Genomic DNA, 20202 nt, shown 5'->3' with positions numbered 1-20202 from the left:
TGCCTGATATATTTCAAAAAGATCAGGCAGTAACCTGAATTTTGTACAAACTTTTGCAGCGTAATGTGTCATCTAAATTTGTTTAAATGATTACATACATTTATAGTTGTGTTTATCATACTTTAATCATGCGTAAATCATGCGACACGTAAGTAGTGGTTCTTGTACACTGTGTAGTTTAACACGCATAGAAAATAAGTGTAATCACAAAATTGACACTGCCTATTCTCTTTCTGAATTATTTTATACGTACACTTTTGTTAAACAGGGTATGCCTTTATCACCATTATTATTTAAATTGTTCGTAAACGATATATATGACAATATTATAATGATGCTACTGAATATGTAAATGCCGACAACATAAAATTATTCACGTTGCTATTTTCTGACGATATTCTTTATATCGATAGAGCTTTATTCTCTTACTCAGCAAACGAGACTTCAGCGTCATTTAGATAGGGCGCATACATATTGTAGCGAATGGAGCATATCTGTGAACACCAGCAAGACTGTTGTTATGGCTTTTAATAAAGGCAATCTAATTGAAACTATTGATGTTAAATATAATGATAGTATTGTCGAGGTAGTAAACACGTTTACTTATCTCGGTGTGACATCTCCGACGACGACTTTTTTTTAAAGCGCAGGGGAGCCTTATTGAAACAAGTGTCTCGATCAATGTTCCCTCCAAATAAACTATTTTCTAAAAGTTTATTCAGTATTGCTGATACAATACGCCTTTTTGATTATATAATTAGTCCAATATTGATATACGGTACTGAGATTTGGGGATTCCATCCACGCTCCGACATAGAGAAAGACTGAAAGTCATCTCAAATTCCTACAACGGACACTGTCTATTAGACTAAAAACTACGTCACCGTTAGTGTATGGCGTGCTGGGTAGTTTCCCTTCAGAGTGTGTAAGAAAGATGCGTATCATTTAAATCTGATTCAAATTAAAGCGGAGTCCAGATTCCTTACTCAATAAATTGTTGCTAGATTTATAACTAACTGGGGTTTTAAACTCAAATATCGCTCCAGGGATTTTAACCACTAGTGATTTTAATTGTATCTATCAACGTAAGAAGGATATCACTTTACAAACATGGGAAAGTGGTATAAATAACTTGCCTAAACTTGTTACTTAACTTTTATTCAAATCATGTTTTGATTTTGAAAACTGTTTACATATTGTTGTAAATGTTAACAATACCTTTTAGCCTGCTTTTCAAAATTTTAGCCAATAGCTCAAATGGCGACATTAGTGCGAGCCCTGAACAGATCCGTACATCAAAGTTTCCGGGATCCAATGAGTTAAATTACGAAATAAATTGACAGGTCATTCATGTAATTATATTGCATAAGCACAGTTTGGCCATATCATACACGTATTTACCCACCTTTTTTTGACGCGTCAAGTGTTATTTCGACATGTTTAATTTTTTTTAAATAATATATAATTTGATATAAGTATTTTCAATGTGAGTGATTCGATTTTTAATTCCGAAACACTTGACCGAATTTTGTTAACGTGATGTTAACAAATTCTAGCTACAAATCAACCGTTCTAGAAATAAAATGAAAGTTAAATTGTTTACTTTTGGCAACACAATGTGTAGTGTTATTTTTTTTAATATAAAACACGACATACCTTTCTCAAAATTAAAATACGTCTTTTTTGCTGTCTATATTGCTACAATGGTTGATACAGGTAAGTGTTGATGGTTGACAAGTTCAGGGATAGTATTTACCGCCATGTGAAAGACATGTATGTGACTGCTTGAGCTTTGATAAGGTTACGATTACGTAGCAGAATAGATTGACAGCTAGCATCATGTAAAATTTAAAGACAGGATTTTGTCAGGTTAAGTCCGAGTAATAATGTAAAACGGTTAATTTATATGTTTGGCAAGTATCGTTAATTTTGATCGCACTACACAAGCGTGATACATTAACGAACTAAATCAAATAATGAATATTTAAAACGTTGTTGGTGTCAGACTTCTTAATCGGAAGTTACAGCGTACACTGTCACAGATCCGTTATATCGCGGTTCCCGGGCCCCAAGAATCGCGATTATGATATAATTAGTCAGATCATTCATGAAGTTTTATATGCTTAAGCTTTTCTTTTCAGAGGCACCTGCACCCCTGCTTACCGTGCAATCTTGCGTTTATGGTTACGTGTTTAAATCGCTACGCAACTTAATCATATCCCTTCGTAACGGTTTATGTATATGAACGAAATGAGATATTTAAAAATTCAGTTATCGCGTTGTCTTTGCCGAATAAATGGTCAGATAAAACTTCAAAGACTGTGTCAGAGATGCGCATACAAAATCTTACATTGAAAATAGCCAATTATAACGAATATAAAATTGTGCCATGCTATAAATATATAACCCGAATTTAGGCAAACAACATTATGGTATCCGAATCAGGAACTGGTAATACGTTTGATCCTTATTCGGAGGCCTTCATTTCGGACGATCCCTTTGAGATATTCTATGTTTTAGATGTTGTGTGTGATACTTCGATTAGATCATTTTGTATTGATGTGTTCTGTCACATGTCTACTGTATATTGTATTTGACGATCAACATTAAAATAATGTTATGGAGATGATAATAAGGATCTGGCATTTTCTTTATAAATATACATTATAATTTGCCACTGGGTATTACATGGACATGAAACTCATGTTATGTATATGTTGGAAATTAGAATTATTTTCTGCAGTGCGCTTCTACTCAGTTTTGATAAACGAGTTCCTTTTTCGCGGTTGAATAAAAAATAAGCCAATTATTTATTCATTATCTAAGCCGAATAAGGAACTGGCATATTATTACTTACATGATGAATTAGAAAAACAGTTACACAATTAAAATGAAAATAATTACATACGTAACATTAATCCGATTCATTAATTTGCGGAATATAAAGATATATGTTTTAAGTATATAATCCGAATTTGATTAATCAAAAGGTCGCCAAGCTCCTCTTGAAAGTTGTATCGTATTGCCTTTATATTTTAATTTATTCAAAAAAACCTACTCTCAAATATTTTTTTATATTATTTATTGTATAGTCCGAAAACGCGTTTCGTTGTTCATTCCGGCAAATTGGTTATCCGGCGACCTTGATCATTGACATTCTATTAGGGTCCGTCATGACCTACAAAATGTACCTTGTCTCGATGGTGTCCAGCCGTACGCCGCAGGTAGCTCAACAGACTCCTATTCCTTATTCAATCGCAAAAATAGCTGGTTTATCATTTTACAATATTAAATAGAACTATTTTGAAATATGTTTTTAAAACCAAACTATATTAATATAATGATTTTCATTGATATGAAGTACGATTTTGTCCATTTTAATGTACTGTAAATTACCGATATACAAATAACTTATCCGTAAGAATCCCTTAATTTAAGATTTGCCTCTTTGTGAGAAAGTATGGGTAAGTCTTATTTTGGATTAAAAATTGATTATTTGGCTTACACAGTTGTTGTTTTTTGTTTCACTATAAAATGTATGAGCAAAGTAGGTCTTGCAATGGTAATTTTGCATTTTCTCATTGGAGTGTTCGTTTTCAATGGGATATGTTAGTTTTTTCCCACTCTCTACATAGGATTTTCGAAAACATTTATATTTTGAGATGCTTAGTTATCGCTTTTAAGCATTGTATACGTATTTGCGCCGATTTTCGTTTAATTTTCTTTGATTGAAAGAATCCCAATTTTCAAGTGAAAAAAACTCCTATGGGTATCAAAACATCCCATGGGAAAATGAGGAATTATATGTGAAATGAATTTTTGAATAAAATACAATTATGAAAGAAATATAAATATTTTTTAAAAACCAGTAATAAATGACCGCAAAGAAGCATTTTATCGTAAACTTTATCTTAAATATGAATATCTTAAAGGAACACGGTACTTAAGTTTGCGTTTCGTTTCGTAAAGTTTTTCAAGTGGCATTTCTTATTCAATCACGAAAAATTAAATGTGTTATCATTTAATAAAGCCAAGAAAAATGTAAAGCAATTATTATTTTAGAAAAAAAGATTCACACCTTTTATCGTTATACATAAATTGAAACTATTCGAGTTGCTTGACATCCACTATAGTTTGTAAATTAGATGCATATTTCAAATAGATTGGGTACCATTAGATGATAAGTTACAAACATTTGCTAATTAGGTTTGAATAATGAATACATAACTGGTATCTTATTCCTTATTCGTAAATTAATAATGAATCAAACAACGTTTAGTTGTATTTTTCTTAAGAAATCTAAGTATAATTTTTTTTCTGAAATGTTGACTTTGAATAAGGAATAATGCACAAGGAAAAATTTACAAACTAATACTCTATTTATATGCATGGCATTTAACTGTGACCGTAACGTCATTTTTTGCAGTAATAACTGTGTCTGAAGGTGCTTAATGCAATATAATATAGCATGTAAATATCTTATCACATAGCTGATTTTAACTTTAAACTTTAGTAGTATCTATTAAAAGTAAAACGCTACTTAATTATTGATGACTTAAGCACCTTTACACACACACACACACACACACACACACACACACACACACACACACACACACACACACACACACACACACACACACACACACACACACACACACACACACACACACACACACACACACACCACACACCCTCACACCCCCCCCCCCCCCCCCCCCCCCCCCCACCCCCCCCCCCCCACACACACACACACACACACATACCACACACACACACACACACACACACACACACACACACACACACACACACACACACACACACACACACACACACACACACACACACACACACACACACACACACACCACACACACACACACACACACACACACACACACACACACACACACACACACACACACACACACACACACACACACACACACACACACACACACACCACACACACACACACACACACACACACACACACACACACACACACACACACACACACACACACACACACACACACACACACAATCATCCCGAGATAGTTGAATTGGTAAATTGATCTTGAAATATATTTGAGGTTTATTTTATTATATGCTCGTGGACTGTACTTTGATTTTTTTTGTAGCACATATTAATAAAAATAATAATATTTACTTCAGCAAGTTGTCATAATGATTATCTTGAAACGTATTTTGGCGTGAAAACAAACATTGTTTTCATTTATCAACTGGAGCAAAACAGAAAACCAGCCATTGCACTGATGATCATGATGTTTGCAAGTTTGTTTTTGACAGATTTCTCCCAATACTTCTACTTCCATTGTGCGTACTGTTGAAGTGCGAAATCATAATAATTTGACGCTTACCAAATGAATCTATCGACCTGCAAGTAACCGATCAATTAGTGGGCTTATTATAATGTAGTTGCACATTAAAATCACTAAGTTTGTTTTATGTTGTGTTTAAAAAAAGTTTGAAGCTTAGTCCGATTAGTTGGATATAGGCAGATACAAATGGATGCAAGTTGCTTGCAGCTTTACTATTTAAAATCAACAAAATGAGTGCAACACAATTTCGGAATATAAACACTTATAGTTATGAGTCAAATGAGCGTTTTGTACGAAGTTTCCATTAAAAATGAGAAACAGCAAAACAGTAAAAACTTTTTTATATTTTGTAAATTGTATATATTACATTACTTTGAATGTACAGCGGTTTACCGATATTACAGTACATTATTGAAACTCTAATATAAACACGCATGAACTTGTGTTTTTTATACAATGCAATTGACTAGGGACTTCATTAGAAAAATGAATATTTAATGAGAATTGCAGACTTATGAATACGTCTTATTTGAGTAATTATACACCATACATGTCTTTTTTAATTGATGTATATACTAACAGTATTAATTTATTTGACGTAATTGCACATAAAATAAAATCCTGTTTAATTAATACAATGCTATTGGAACAAAGATTTACATAATAATTAAGTAAGATATTGGACTTAAATAAAAACAATACTCACATTTAGTCACGCTTTTAATAAGCGCCGATGAACAACGGTTATTGCCATAGAAATTAAACCAACAGTATTAATGTATATTTTGAAAACTAGAACGTTTTCAAGAGAAATTTAACTTAATTCAGGAGATTAAAATATCACAATAAATACTGAATTGCATTTTTCTTTGAATCTTCAAAATGCCCTCTTGACTTGAATTTAGCATTTCATATCACTTGCCTTTCCAGGGTGTGGCAGGATCCTGACAGATCCATATGGCATCATCACGAGCCCCAACTTCCCGTCGAATTACAAAGACAATGATAAATGTATCTGGCTCATCAACGCTACAGAGGGAAGCCGGATCAATGTGCTTACGTGATATTTTATAATTGTTCAATCAATAAACTACAAGTATACCTTTTATGAATCTGTGTATGGCATTTTTTTTAAAGAGAATGGATCATATTCTGATAACATTTGGCATAAAAGATGAATCTAATATTATTCCTTTAATAACAATTTCACATGTAAAGGTAAAATATGTTATCAAAGCGACAATTTGTTAACAGGTACACAATATTTCCACAATGTTTCAGGTGACATTTACAGACTTTGCAATGGAGCCACAGAAGAACAACAAGTGCATATATGACTACCTGGAAATATTCAATGGACCTACGTTCTCTTCTCCGTCGATCGGGAAGTTCTGCGGGACAGCGCCACCTATAGGATTCAAGTCGCAGTTAAACTCTGTCCTTATTGTCTTCTCCACAGACTCTGGCACTAATGCGACGGGTTTCAGAATGACGTACACACAAGGTAAGAATCTGTATAAGAATTGACCTTTTTTTAAATGTGTATTAAAAATACAATTTCTACATGTTCTTTATCAAAATCTGCACTTTTCCAGATCCATGACAACACACAACCTTATTTTTTTATATTTATTTTTCTTATTTATTTCTTTATATTGATATGCATATATCCGGTAGATCTCGGTTCGCGGGATGCACTGATCGCGATTACAAAAAAAAAATGTTCATGTAGTTCATTTAGTAATATATTCATAAGCATAATTTGGCCATCTCAAATTAGTTTTTACCTACATTTTTGTTGCATAATGTGGCGTCTTAGTCATTTACACGAATCACACTGCATTACATTTTAAAAATAATATTTCGTAGTTTGATTCCAAGGCGCTTAGATAAACACAGACTTAATGAAGCTGTCGGTGGCCTAGTTGATAAGGCGTCTGCATAGCGATCAGCAGGTTGCGATTTCGATAAGTTTCTAAAGATCTTAGCTTAATTACAACCAGTACTTGTTCTTCCCAAGAAAGAACTTGATAGTGTATTAATAAGCGTCATGAATTTAATGCAATCAAGCTAACACATTTTTTCATAGACAACGCTACCATATTGCTACGTTTATATTGTTAACTTATAGATATATTATTAAAATGGCATGTTTATAATATAAGAAGTTTAAAGTCAAGGCGTATTATCGATACGTTATTTGGTTCTTTTATATATAAAGGAATGCTATTGTTGTTCTTCTGTTGTTGACATTTGTTTTCTTTTCTCTTTTTTGCCTAACTTTCTAAAGCGTCTCTGTTGATATCAACTCCTCGTGGATGTACGACTTGGATTCAAGTACTTCCTGACATGTTTATGTCACCGTTACTTTCATTTTCTGACACTTCTGCTCTACAGTCTCTTCTTTAATCAGCTTCTCCACGACCTGGAACTTGTCGGAGAGAGTTACCGTAAACTCGTCTTGCTTCCAGGTGTCTTTCATCGTAGCGGTGTTGTCACGTTGGCTTTAAATGAACCCATCTGTCGAATTCTTCTGCAGCTTCGGTTTCAATCGGACGATAAGGAGATGCAAATCCGAAAAACTTCTGCTACTCGCTTGACTCGTACATCCTAAAAAGAGCGACGAAACTTTCTTACAAAGCACAGGTGGTCGATCTGGTTCTTAGTCGACAGGTATGGCAACGCCTAAGTTGCCGTGTGTATCATTCTGTGGCTGAAATACTTCCTCTGATTACCGGGTTATTTGTGGCACACAGGTCGACAATGGTAACCTTGTCGTTCATCTCGCCCAAAAGTATCTTATCTTCGTCACTGTCATTTGTCCCGACCTAGTGCTGCATCCTTCTGGTTATGCCCCGAGAACAACAGTTACGTACAGGAAATCAGTCGTTTTTGCCCATGAGCAGTCCATATTGATATATTGATTCCTATGATATTGTGATTGAACTTCATCATCTCTGCGGTTACTTGTGCTGTCTTTCCGGATATTGCATGTACCGATGGCGGTTGTGGTCCTGATGGAGATCATGGTCTTCGGTCTGACTCCGGCTTTCACCGTCCGGATAAATACGCCTTCCATATGCCCACCTAAGTCCGTAATTTGTGTTGATTTGCTGTTTCGTTAACAATAAGGTTTTGCCAGGGTATGGTAGCTGGCCCTACGCCTATCCTTCATCTGTGTTAGGTTTGGGACCGTCCTTGGCGGAGTCATTTCAGTGTATGGACTTCATTTATTATGCTAAAGTATGGCATATAATAATGTCTATTCTGAGTATGATAAAGAAAGTATAACTATAAGTAGACAAACAGCTATAAATCAATCTAAACTCAATATAAACTCAATATTTTTGTTCTTTCAATGCACTATTTTAGATTTCAACATATTAAACACTGAATACACTCAACATATAAAACGGTATACAATACGGCATGCCACTTATCATATATATTCCTACCTTAGGCTTAATAATTTTGTCTCAGAACCTGTTTCTGTGTTGTTTGTTGTTTGGTCATGATCCGCGGTCGTTTGTTCGTTGCCTTTCGCTTTATTGTAAGTAGGACGAATTTTTTAAACGCTGAACAATGTACTTAAAGAAACGTGCTCAAATATAACACGTTCATTGATGTGACAATTTGCAATACACTGTTGTTTGGTGTACTTGTAATGAAAATAATGTTCGAGATCATACAAACGCTTATTTAGTCTTTATGAAATCCTCTCACTATTACCAATACGCTTTAAATTAACTACCGCAGAAACTCTTATTAAAAAGCACACATTGAACGCTTAATTGTATATAGGATAACATAACGAGAATTCAGAATCATACAAGTGCCTTTTACACTCAAGAAATATACACTAAGGTGATTATCAAGTTGAAACAAAACTGGTGGATAATGTACAGTACGGTTGGTAATGTAAGTAACAGAGGTACTTCCACTGCCGTAAATCGGAACATCTGGCTAAGTTCTCGTATATAAGGAGTCTGTACAGTAAATACCAATTTTATATTGTTGTAAAATTGTGTGAGGAAAAGAGCGTGTGGGGTCTATCTAATTAACTGACTCTCGTGTGTCTGTAAGATTTGATCAATTCTGACAAGTTATTCTTCCTTAAGTATTATTATCAAATTAAATATAAAAAGCATTGTCAATCATAGTTATAACAATGCAGTTTTAAATACATTTGATGCATCTTTTATCAGTAATATATTTTATGTATCTATTAACAGAATTTATTCTTATAATCTTCGAGTATGATTTGTTTTTACAAAAACAGCTTAACTTATTAATGTTATTGGAAAAACGAGTTCGAAAGTACGTAAATCTGGTTATTGTATCATTATATTTGAACAAATTGCAGCCACTAAGGTTACACGAATGTTCACATATTTGTTTTCAGAATGCCCACTCGGAAGTTATGGCGTAAACTGTTTCCGGCAATGCCATTGTCGCGTGGGCGCATGTGATCGTGTAACAGGTGCATGCGGAAATGGGGGCTGTAAAGACGAATGGAAAGGAATAGCGTGTAATGAAAGTAAGATGTCAAAGAATATTATTAAAACAAAAACACAAATCAAACAAATATCTTATATATGCAAATAACATAGGTAGCGTTCGAAAATAATCTTCGAAATTATGTCAATAGATAGACGATTTTATATTCATACATGTGCAAATATATATATATATATATATATATGTGTGTGTGTGTATATATTTAATGTACAGCAATATCGGTACAGTGTTGAATTAATAATTTGTGCATATTAATGGAATATTCATAAACGCTTAAAAATTGCATTAATAAATTGCATTTGAGAGACAAAACGACGAGAGGCTTGCTAAATTTATAAAATGTTATTTAAAACACGATTTGGAATTGACGCAACACTGGTAATTTTTGTATTCTATCTTGACGTCAAACGAAACACATGTCATTAAGGTTACCAAACTGTTTAAGCGTTTGTTGGCAGACTGCCCAGTCGGAAGTTACAGCGTAAACTGTTCCAAGCAATGCCATTGCCTTTGGGACCAATGCGACGCTGTTACGGGTGAATGTAGATCTATAGACTGTAAAGACGGTTGGGCAGGAAAAGCGTGTAATGAAAGTAAGTTCTCAATTGTTACAAAATAAAAACAACACACGAACATATATCCTGTGTATGTAAATAACATAAGGAAGCTTCGGCATAGAAAACTATAGAACACTAACGATATATTGACCTTTTTAGATTCATACATGTGCACAAATATTTATGGTAACATTTTTATATACACTGAATTCGTGATTGATTAGGATTAAACATTGAAGCGGAAAAATCGGAATCACATGAACAGTGTAAATTATTATCAGGTAATTGCCTATTACATAACACTTACAAAGACACGCTTGCTTAAAATAGCACAATTCCACGGAAGATACGATTATTGAACTACTCAAAACTGGATAATGTTACAGTCTTGTTTATTGTAACACATTTCACATACATTCAATACAGTTTACCACACATTTTGAAGCATTTGTCTCATAACACGAAACGAAACATAAATGACAATTTATTAAGATTTTACACTAGTACATATTCTTTAATGCATATACTTATAAATAAAGTAATGTGGCGTGACAGTAACCAAACTACTTATTATATTCAGTAACACAATTAAAAAACAATATGAATTAATGTATGTACATTTACTGGCATTTCGAAACACAATAACAACAGAGAACAACAGCAATTTTAAAAAGACGAAATATAATAATTTTAAGGGCAGCAAAGACAAACTATTACGTTTCATTTACTGTGTAATAGCTATATACAAAAAAGAGAAAAAAAGAAAACCAATAATACACATACTATCAATGAATGCAAAGTGAAAATTCTTTGCTTCAATAAGTTGTCTTTATTGTAGTATTTTGTGCAGTAAAGGCTTCCTTCATATATTTATATACATTACAACTTTCAAATTTCTAATTTAAATGTAAATGTTAATAAACAATGAAACTTAACAACATATGGATTATGTAATACAAACGTTCATTTGTATTTTGTTGTAGTAACCGGAAAGATGAACATAAACAAATAAAATGGAATTCATACGATATGTCCCGTTGAATACAACAAAGGCAATGACGTTTTTCACAAGTGATATTGTTGCGTGTGTATATTCGGGTCTGAATTCCCAAAGGATGGGCAGAGGCCCTTAAGTTAACAAAATATAAGCGTAAACGTTAGAAAAATCATTCAAAGTTGTTTTCCTATTCAAAAGTGGTTTCAAACATTCTATCAATAATAGAAATTCTATTCATATCATCTAAACCGTTCCTGCTAAAAGGTGTTGATAATTCGGCATTTAAATTTTACATACAAAAGCATGACTAAAAATAGGACAACCTTATTCTTTAAATAATTGTTTAACATTTGCATCCCAATTTTTGCACCCGCTATAACAATCATTTAATGCTTGAATATACAGTTTGTAGAAATAGAGATTAAGAGGTTACTGCCTGACAGTTTTGTAATATATCAGACGAGATTGGAATAAAATTAATGGCCAGGCTTGCCGAGCTGTTATTTTATTCGTGCACAGCCTGATATATTACAAAACGATCAATCAGTAATCGGTTTTTCTGTTTATCATAAGTTAAAAGTCGATTTATATGAAATAGCTCCAAACATTGACTGATGTACCAACTTCCTGTTGAACTGATATAAAATATATTAATATATCAGCTGTTTCATATCAGGCAGATATCAATGTGATTAATATGAAGTACCTCAAAAAATTGACTGATATATCAGCTTCCTGTTGAACTGATTAAAAAATATATCAGGCAGCGTTGTATCAGGCAGATATGAATGTAACGCTATCATTACAGTATTTGACTGTTAATAATTTTTAAATTCGCACATATATATTTACATAGAATGGGTATCTGCCTAAGTCACCATATACTGTAACATTACATGTGTTTACATTTACCTTTAATAGTCTTTTGCAAATGTTTACTGAATGCGTTTGATCTTTTTTTTATTTATTAAAAGCCCATATTTCATAGGCATAACAACAAATAGACCCAACCAAAGAATCAAACAATTGACAAAATAGTTTTTGCTTATTATCATAATGCTTCTATTTCTAAATTTAAATATTCAGAGCCTGTAGAGGTTTTCCAATCAAATGTTCTTTATTGAAAATGAACTGCCAGTGTCATTAGTAACATTGCCGAGATAATAAAATTATCCATTTTTTAAAATATATTTTGCCTATTAAATTTCAAATCTTCATCATATGTAATTTAGCCCTTTTGCGTTTTTTTTAAATATATTAGATATTTTATACATGCAAAACTTGAAGGTTTTTATGGGAAAATATATTAATGTGTAGTCATGACACATAAAATCGCATAAATCCAACATATGTTTGTCTGTTATTTTCATTCGTAGATATATAATTTTTAGAAATAAAGAATTTGGAAATGCGGAAATCGTTAAAGCTGTGTTATATAAAATCCATGTTACACTTAATGGTAGTTAAGTATTGTTTGAATATTATACCATTGTTTACCACCTTTACGAAAACAAAACTACAGTTGATCTATAGGGGTATGGTTCCCTAGAGAAATTAAAATACTATCATGTTATTTAGACAGCAATCTATAACGTCTAAATGTTACCTCCACATACATTTAGTAGTATTAATCATGTTCTTAAGTCGACCATCTATTCGAAAATTAATATAGCTAATCAATATGGCTATGTTTGCTCGAATGATATTGAATAATATTGTACGATTTAGACAACAAATGCGACACAATTAATTGCATTAATTAATTACAAATGAAAAACTTAGAACACCAGCAACAACAAATACACATAAATAGGGACATGAACATAGAAACAAAAAGACTAGGGTAAGTATTCTGTAAAAAACGATATTTTGAAAACAAAGGATCCGCAAAGTCTCGGATACTTTTAGTATTTTTGTCTAGAGCTTCGTTTATTGACAGTTTAATTGAACAACAGATATTTTCAACAGTTTCATTAAAAACGAGAAGTCGTGAAATGATTCCTGAACGAAATAATATTTTAATGAATGCCCTATTGATATATAACATCAGTAAAAGTATTGTAACTAGGTGAATAGGTATTACAATACAATGAAAACTACAATTGAACGTGATTCTCCCTTCTTTAAAATCACCTTAATATAATCTTAAACAATTGAAAATTTCTTGCTTTTGTCAACAAATTATCAAATACCGAAGAACCGTTAATCGCATATTCTACCATTGATCATACGTAATATTGTTGTCTACACATACCAAGTACTCAAACACTATGACTATTGCTTTTTTAATCTATTGAGACGCTATCAAACGCTTGGTCTGGTGAATAATATACATAATCAAATTCTGAATTAATTGTGTCTTGCCAAATAAAATCATATTTGTTCATGGTTTTACTTTTTAAATCTTCGGTGATAAAATACTTCCAATTTCAGATAAAAAATGCAATAATATTTATTAACATGTTCCTTTGCTCTGGTTCCTTTGCTCTGACCGCGGTTCCGTTGATATAGAAGGTGTCATATGCCGGATTTTTCCCTCCATATCGCCTCTTTAATCTGGGGGACTAACTAAGTCTCTTTTTGATGACGTCTTGTGGACATTGTTCGAACACTCAATTCACTATCCCGACGCACCCTCTCAAATTTAATTAAGTCTTAAGCGTCACGGGCGATCTGGAAGGCGTTTTGCAGGTGTTAGTGAATTTTAATTTCGGTCACTTCCGATGCCTCATTTCCGGTCTAGTAATCATCACATAATTAGGCTGCTACTGAAGATATTACACATTGTCACGTCGGATATTTCATTCCTACCCCAACGCATGTACTCTCTGCGACAGCTATGCCGCATGGAGGTCAGCACCGTAAATCTTGTCCTCGAGGCGCGTCACGTGTTCGTCCACCTCATTCACCATATCCTTAATTTCAACCCATATATTGTTGATATCCGTGTCTAAAGTACCCATCCGCTTCTCAATATTGTTAATAACAGCCACCTTTTTTTCCACAGCCTCTTTTTAACCGCAAACAGTTTGTAAAAGGATCATAAGATCCCGGATTATCGGATTGACCTACTTTTAGCCATTACAGGACTGTCATATCCGCTCAAAAAAAACAATTTCCTCCCCATATAGAACTAAAATAGTTTAATTTAAAATCTAACTTATTTAGAAATTTACAAAATTAGTATTTTTAGACGGGCCTATTTGTGTATGTACTTTTCTGCTCGTTGTTTCATTCCAACTACAATTTGTGTCTTTTCTTTTCGTATCCTTTGATTTGGTCTTTGTTAAACTTTTTTATGTTGTTATATTGCACAATTTCACATTAAATCCAGATATGTATATTCAATGAAAATTGTTTGATTTGTAAATATTAAGAGTTATTCTCCACACTGTAGAACTTTCACCTGTTCGTTCAATAAATAATATTCGCATTTTCTAACGCTTCTTATAAGTGCCTATAAACAAGGTTTATAAAAATATTAATCAGACCAACAATAGTACTATTGATTTTGAAATCTAGTATTTTTTAACAAAGAATTTAAGTGACTTGATTAAATTAAACGAACATTATAAAGACTAATGTTGAGCTGCATTTTACTATGAATCTTTAAAAAGTTCAATAAATTTTATGAAAACATTTTATATCACTTGTTTTTACAGAATGTGGCGGGGTCCTGACAGATTCATTGGGCGCCATCATGAGCCCTAGTTTCCCATGGAAATACTACAACAAATTAAAATGTACCTGGTTCATCAACGCACCAGAGGGCAGCCGGATCAATGTGCATACTGGGCTTTTAAGCATTGTTCAATAAATCAACAACAATTATATCTGTTATGAACCTTTGTTGTGCGTTTTATAAAGAAACTGGATCATGGTGTCATGACATTTTGCATTTATGATTAATTTACTATTATTTATTTTTATTGAAGTGTTACATTTTCAGGTAATAATTAAAATATGTCATTGGAGCAAATACATGTTTTACATGAAAACAATTATATGACAATAAATTAACACTTAATTACATGTTTCTTGTGTTTTCAGTTGAACGTTACAGACTTTGTCATGGAGTCCCATACGGACAACATGTGCATAGTTCAGTACCTGGAGGTTTTCAACGGACCCAATGCCTCCTCTCCGTCAGTCGGAAAGTTCTGCGGACCAAGGCCACCTATGGGATTCAAGTCGCTGTCGAACTCTGTCCGTATTGTCTTTTTCGCAGAAGAACTTAATAGTGCGAAGAGTTTCAGACTGACGTACACATTCTCCACACAAGGTGAAAATGATTATAAGAATGCTCCCTTTTGCGTTTCAATTACGAAACATCTTATAAAATTTTATTGTTTAACATATTCACTTCTTCAGTTCTATGAACTATGAAACCATCACACTTTTTTATAATCTTTATTTTTCTAATATTTACTTTTCTTATTGCTATGCACACATCCGTTATATCGCAGTTTGCGGGATCCATGGATCGCGATAACGATATAACTTTTATTGTTATTCGTGTAGTTATATGTGCATAAACATATACACAAGAGTTAGCTGACCTTTGTGTTTTGGCATCAAGTTTTTAATCTATATCCTTAAAATTGTTCAAATAAAATAGTACGTATTTTAAAATTTGTTTAGTGGTTGTTGGGCGGGGGACATGGCGTACAAAGCTTATAGCTCTGTTCTATTCATTTTATTGACGGTGACCAATATAGTCATGACAGAAAAGACCTGAACAAAAATGACAATATCTTTACAGCCAAAACATGCAATGCTACGAAATATGAATGAAATGAATATTAAAATTGATACTCTTATTCACTTACATTTCATAATACAATAAATCGAATTTTCCATAAACAAACCCAGTTGTACAGCACACCAGGTGGGAATAAACCACGAGAATGGGCTTACGTCCACTTGAAGGTCTTGGCAAATGCAAGCGTGGTCAGTAAATTTACTATGAAATAAAACAAGTTATATCGAATGACCTAAAGGCATATTGTATCGGGCTTATTCTTTATTATGATTGGAGATAACACGTAAAGGTATTGCATCAGCTCTAATGTGTAAACGCACACTAAAGATAGAGGATATAATTCACACAAAAAGAAACATTTGCTTACTCGGTTTGTAAATTAATTCATTAACAAAACAACGTTTGGCTTTGGTTTGATTTACTTTACTTTACTTTTATTATTATTTATCTGTGAAAGCTTTGAGCAGATATTTTGAGCTTAAATAATAAGGAACTGTTCCCTATTCTTCATTCGAATAAGGAATAAAACTTCGAAAAAGGAACAAATTTACACTGCATTAATATGTTTGACGTTTCACTCAAAATGCTTTGTCATGTATTGCATTAAAATGTTTCTGTAAAGAAGATTTCAGATGGAATATAATGTGCCACAGTAATAACAATACACTTAGGTTCAATTAATTCTGAACATGTATCATATCTTTTCAAATTTAAACACTACTAAAATATTGATGAATTGATCATCTAAACACAAAATAAACCAAATTTCAGAAAGTTGATTGGTTATTTGATATCCAAAAATATTTTAAGTTTATATTTTTTTTATTATCTTCTTTTGCTCTTTACTTTGAGTGTCGTTGTTGGCACCTTCTTACAAAAGTAATAGACTTTATTTCTGTAAATTGTCATAGGAATGATCTTGAATGGTATTGCGGCGTGAATAAAAAAAAACCTGTGTTACTTATCGACATAAGAAAACCATTAAACAACTAATATAAGTTGGATTTAGGCAGAAACAAATGGATGTTAGTTTCTTGCTGCTTTAGTATTCACAATCTTCAAAATCGGGCCCCTCGTTTTTACCAGCTTAACTTAAATAATTTGACTTAAGAATTTTCGAGAAATCGGGGCCAGGTGGAAGGGCATTCAATTTGTTCCACTGTTGTACTGGATGGAGAGGCTGTAAGAATTCATTGTAAAATGAATGGTCATATATTAACATGTTGAGATTTAAAAATGGTGTTTTCAATGAAACGAACTGACAAAAAACTCTGTGTATAAAATATATTTAATATGTTTTTTAATCTTAATTTAAAAAAGCTTTTGACATGAAACATTACAATAAGTATTAAATACAAAAATAACATAATGCACGTATTTTCTCACAATTGAAAGGCTTTTATACTCGATTGTGCTAATCGGGTTAATTAATAATTTGAGCAATTTCGACTAGTCTTTTTTATGTTTATTGTATTTTCATATGTGTTATCACTACCCATATCAATCGTGGTTTCTGATGCGCATTTTTGAAAAAAATTAAATTTTATTATGAACAGTATTATGTTATAATACAAAATCGCAGGTGAAATAACTTAGAAAGAGGCGTTAACTTTCTAAAAACAGTGATATTTGAACAACGATTTACGTATTAATCAACTGAGAAGATTGAACTTAAGTAAAACTCTTGAGATGTTCGCACGCTTTTTAGCATAGGTGCGTTTACGCACCTATGCTTATGGTATATACCACATTTCGAAAATCCACATCGATCGGTTGCCCATTATGAAGCCTTACCTGATAAAAAATCAGACGAAATATCTATTTAATTTAGTATATGGTCATTCTTACAAAAAAAAGTTGGAAACGTTTTTCTAACGTTTTCTTCCAATAATATTGCTGACACCATTTTTAGTGAATTTTTCTAAGACCGTTTTATGTCAAAAAATCTTCTTATAACCTAAAACAAATTTCGTTCGTAAAACAATTCTATCTGCACTATAAATCTCAATCTCCTACGCAGTGGCCTCCCTTATACTAGAAGTTACTGACCGGGCGAAGCAAGGGAAGTAACTGCTGTGAGGAGTTTCTATAAAAATCTGCATTCAGAAATCTGTATTCAGAATTCAATCTGTTGTGCACGTCTGCATCTAACGCTTACCACAAGTTTTACGACAAATTCTTGACGCAGACGAATAGGGTAGCGTCTATTTTCATTTGTGAAAAGAATAGTTTGATACAGATCTGTCCGTGCTTAAATTTTGAAAGGCTTGGGTAATTATTTTTCATAAGCGTTTCAAACACTAATGTAAATGGAGATATTATCTATTTAAATAGTCGGTAATTGTTTGAAATTATTGATTTGAGAAATTCGCGGATGGCGATATCGAACTACATTATACCACGTGACGCCATTCTTCCCTATATCTTGCACCTATGCTTTTAACGCCACCGGCGCTCTCGTTATTAGCGCCGGAAAGGTTTAGTGAAATACAAACCAACAGTATTAGTGTATACTTGGAAAATAATTATGTTTGCATAATGCATTTAACTTAATTTAGTGGATTAAAATATATTATAAAGACTGTTGTGCATTTTTCTTTGAATCTTAAAAGTGCCCACTCAATTTCATTTCAGCATTTTATATCCTTGCCTTTACAGAGTGTGGCGAGGTACTGACGGATCCAATCGGTGTCATAACGAGGCCAAACAACCCGTCAAGTTACAGCAACCAAACTCGCTGTAGCTGGCTCATCAACGCACTAGAGATAAACCAGATTAATGTGCATACCTGACATCTTATCGTTGTTCAATCGATCAACAAAAAAATACTTTGTCATGAACCTTTGCATGACATTTTATATGTAAACTTGATCAAATTCGCATAACATTTTACATTTAAAATTATTCTTATATTATTCATTTTTATAACAGTGCTGCATTAACAGGTAATAATTAATTATATGATCCAAGCTACAATATGTTTACAGGTAAAAAGTTTCACCGCACTTAATTCACACTAATTTGCCTGTCTCTTGTGTTTTAGGTGAGCTTTACAGACTTTGAAATGGAGTCCGGCTCCATGTGCGAATATGAATACTTGGAGCTCTTCAACGGACCAAACGACTCCTTTCCATCCATGGGGAAGTTCTGTGGGACAGCGCCACCTATTGCATTTAATTCGCTGTCGAACTCTGTCCTTATTGTTTTCACCACAAACACCAGCAACAGTGCAATAGGTTTCAGACTGACGTACACATTTACCACACAAGGTAGAAATCACTATAATAATGCTCTATCCTGCGTGTCGATTAAACAAAACCTTTCTCAAAGGTCTAAATCAATTTCTATGAGATCTCTGAGACCATACCACTTTGTTTTGTAACATTTATTTCCAATATGTTTGTTTCGGAATATTCATATGCACAGATCCGTTACGTCACGGTTCATTGGATCCACGGTTTGTAATTGCTATAAAACTTCTCTGGTCATTGATTAAGTTATATATGCATAAGCATAGTTTGGCAGCAAAACACGTATTTACCGGATTGTTTTGTTGCACCAAGAATTTACTCAATGTAAATACTTTCAAATGCGTTTTTTTGAGATCCGAAACATATATCCGAACTTTGTCAAGGTGATGTTAACAAAGTCTACCCACACATAAACAGTTCTCCAAAATTTCATGTAAATAATTTGTTCTGATTAAAATCAGGTGCAAATATATGAAATCGTTTCGATAACAATGGCGACCAAGTATAATTTTGGAGAACGTGAAAACCAAGGCCCATAACTTCGTCAAAAATGATGGACCGGAATAAAACTCGAGTTCGATCCATCTTTCATGTATGTTGACTCGCACACAAAAATTAAGATCGGTATCTTAAAGCGTTCCGGAAAGAAAATACCGAAAATGTATTTTTTTTTTCAATAAAATAAATATAAAATCAATATAAAAGTCTAAAGCCCGTAAACTCGTCTAAATTCATTGGACCGTAACGAAACTCAAACTTGATCTGTAAGT

General features: G+C 33.0%; 1 protein-coding gene across 1 annotated transcript in view; it reads left to right on the top strand.

Moving 5' to 3' along the window:
- The window catches only part of LOC127863432 (multiple epidermal growth factor-like domains protein 10), a 128089-nt gene that overhangs the window by 8015 nt on the left and 99872 nt on the right, over positions 1–20202 (top strand). Inside the window, exons 4-7 of the mRNA XM_052402960.1 lie at positions 6278–6399; positions 6629–6851; positions 9750–9884; positions 10324–10458. Coding sequence (XP_052258920.1) covers positions 6278–6399; positions 6629–6851; positions 9750–9884; positions 10324–10458 — 615 coding nt within the window. The remainder of the gene's footprint in view (positions 1–6277; positions 6400–6628; positions 6852–9749; positions 9885–10323; positions 10459–20202) is intronic.

This window comes from Dreissena polymorpha, unplaced genomic scaffold (genome assembly GCF_020536995.1).
Source record: "Dreissena polymorpha isolate Duluth1 unplaced genomic scaffold, UMN_Dpol_1.0 chrUn008, whole genome shotgun sequence".
In the NCBI taxonomy this organism is placed as follows: Eukaryota; Metazoa; Mollusca; class Bivalvia; order Myida; family Dreissenidae; genus Dreissena; species Dreissena polymorpha.
This window is presented reverse-complemented; position numbering and strand designations above follow the sequence as displayed.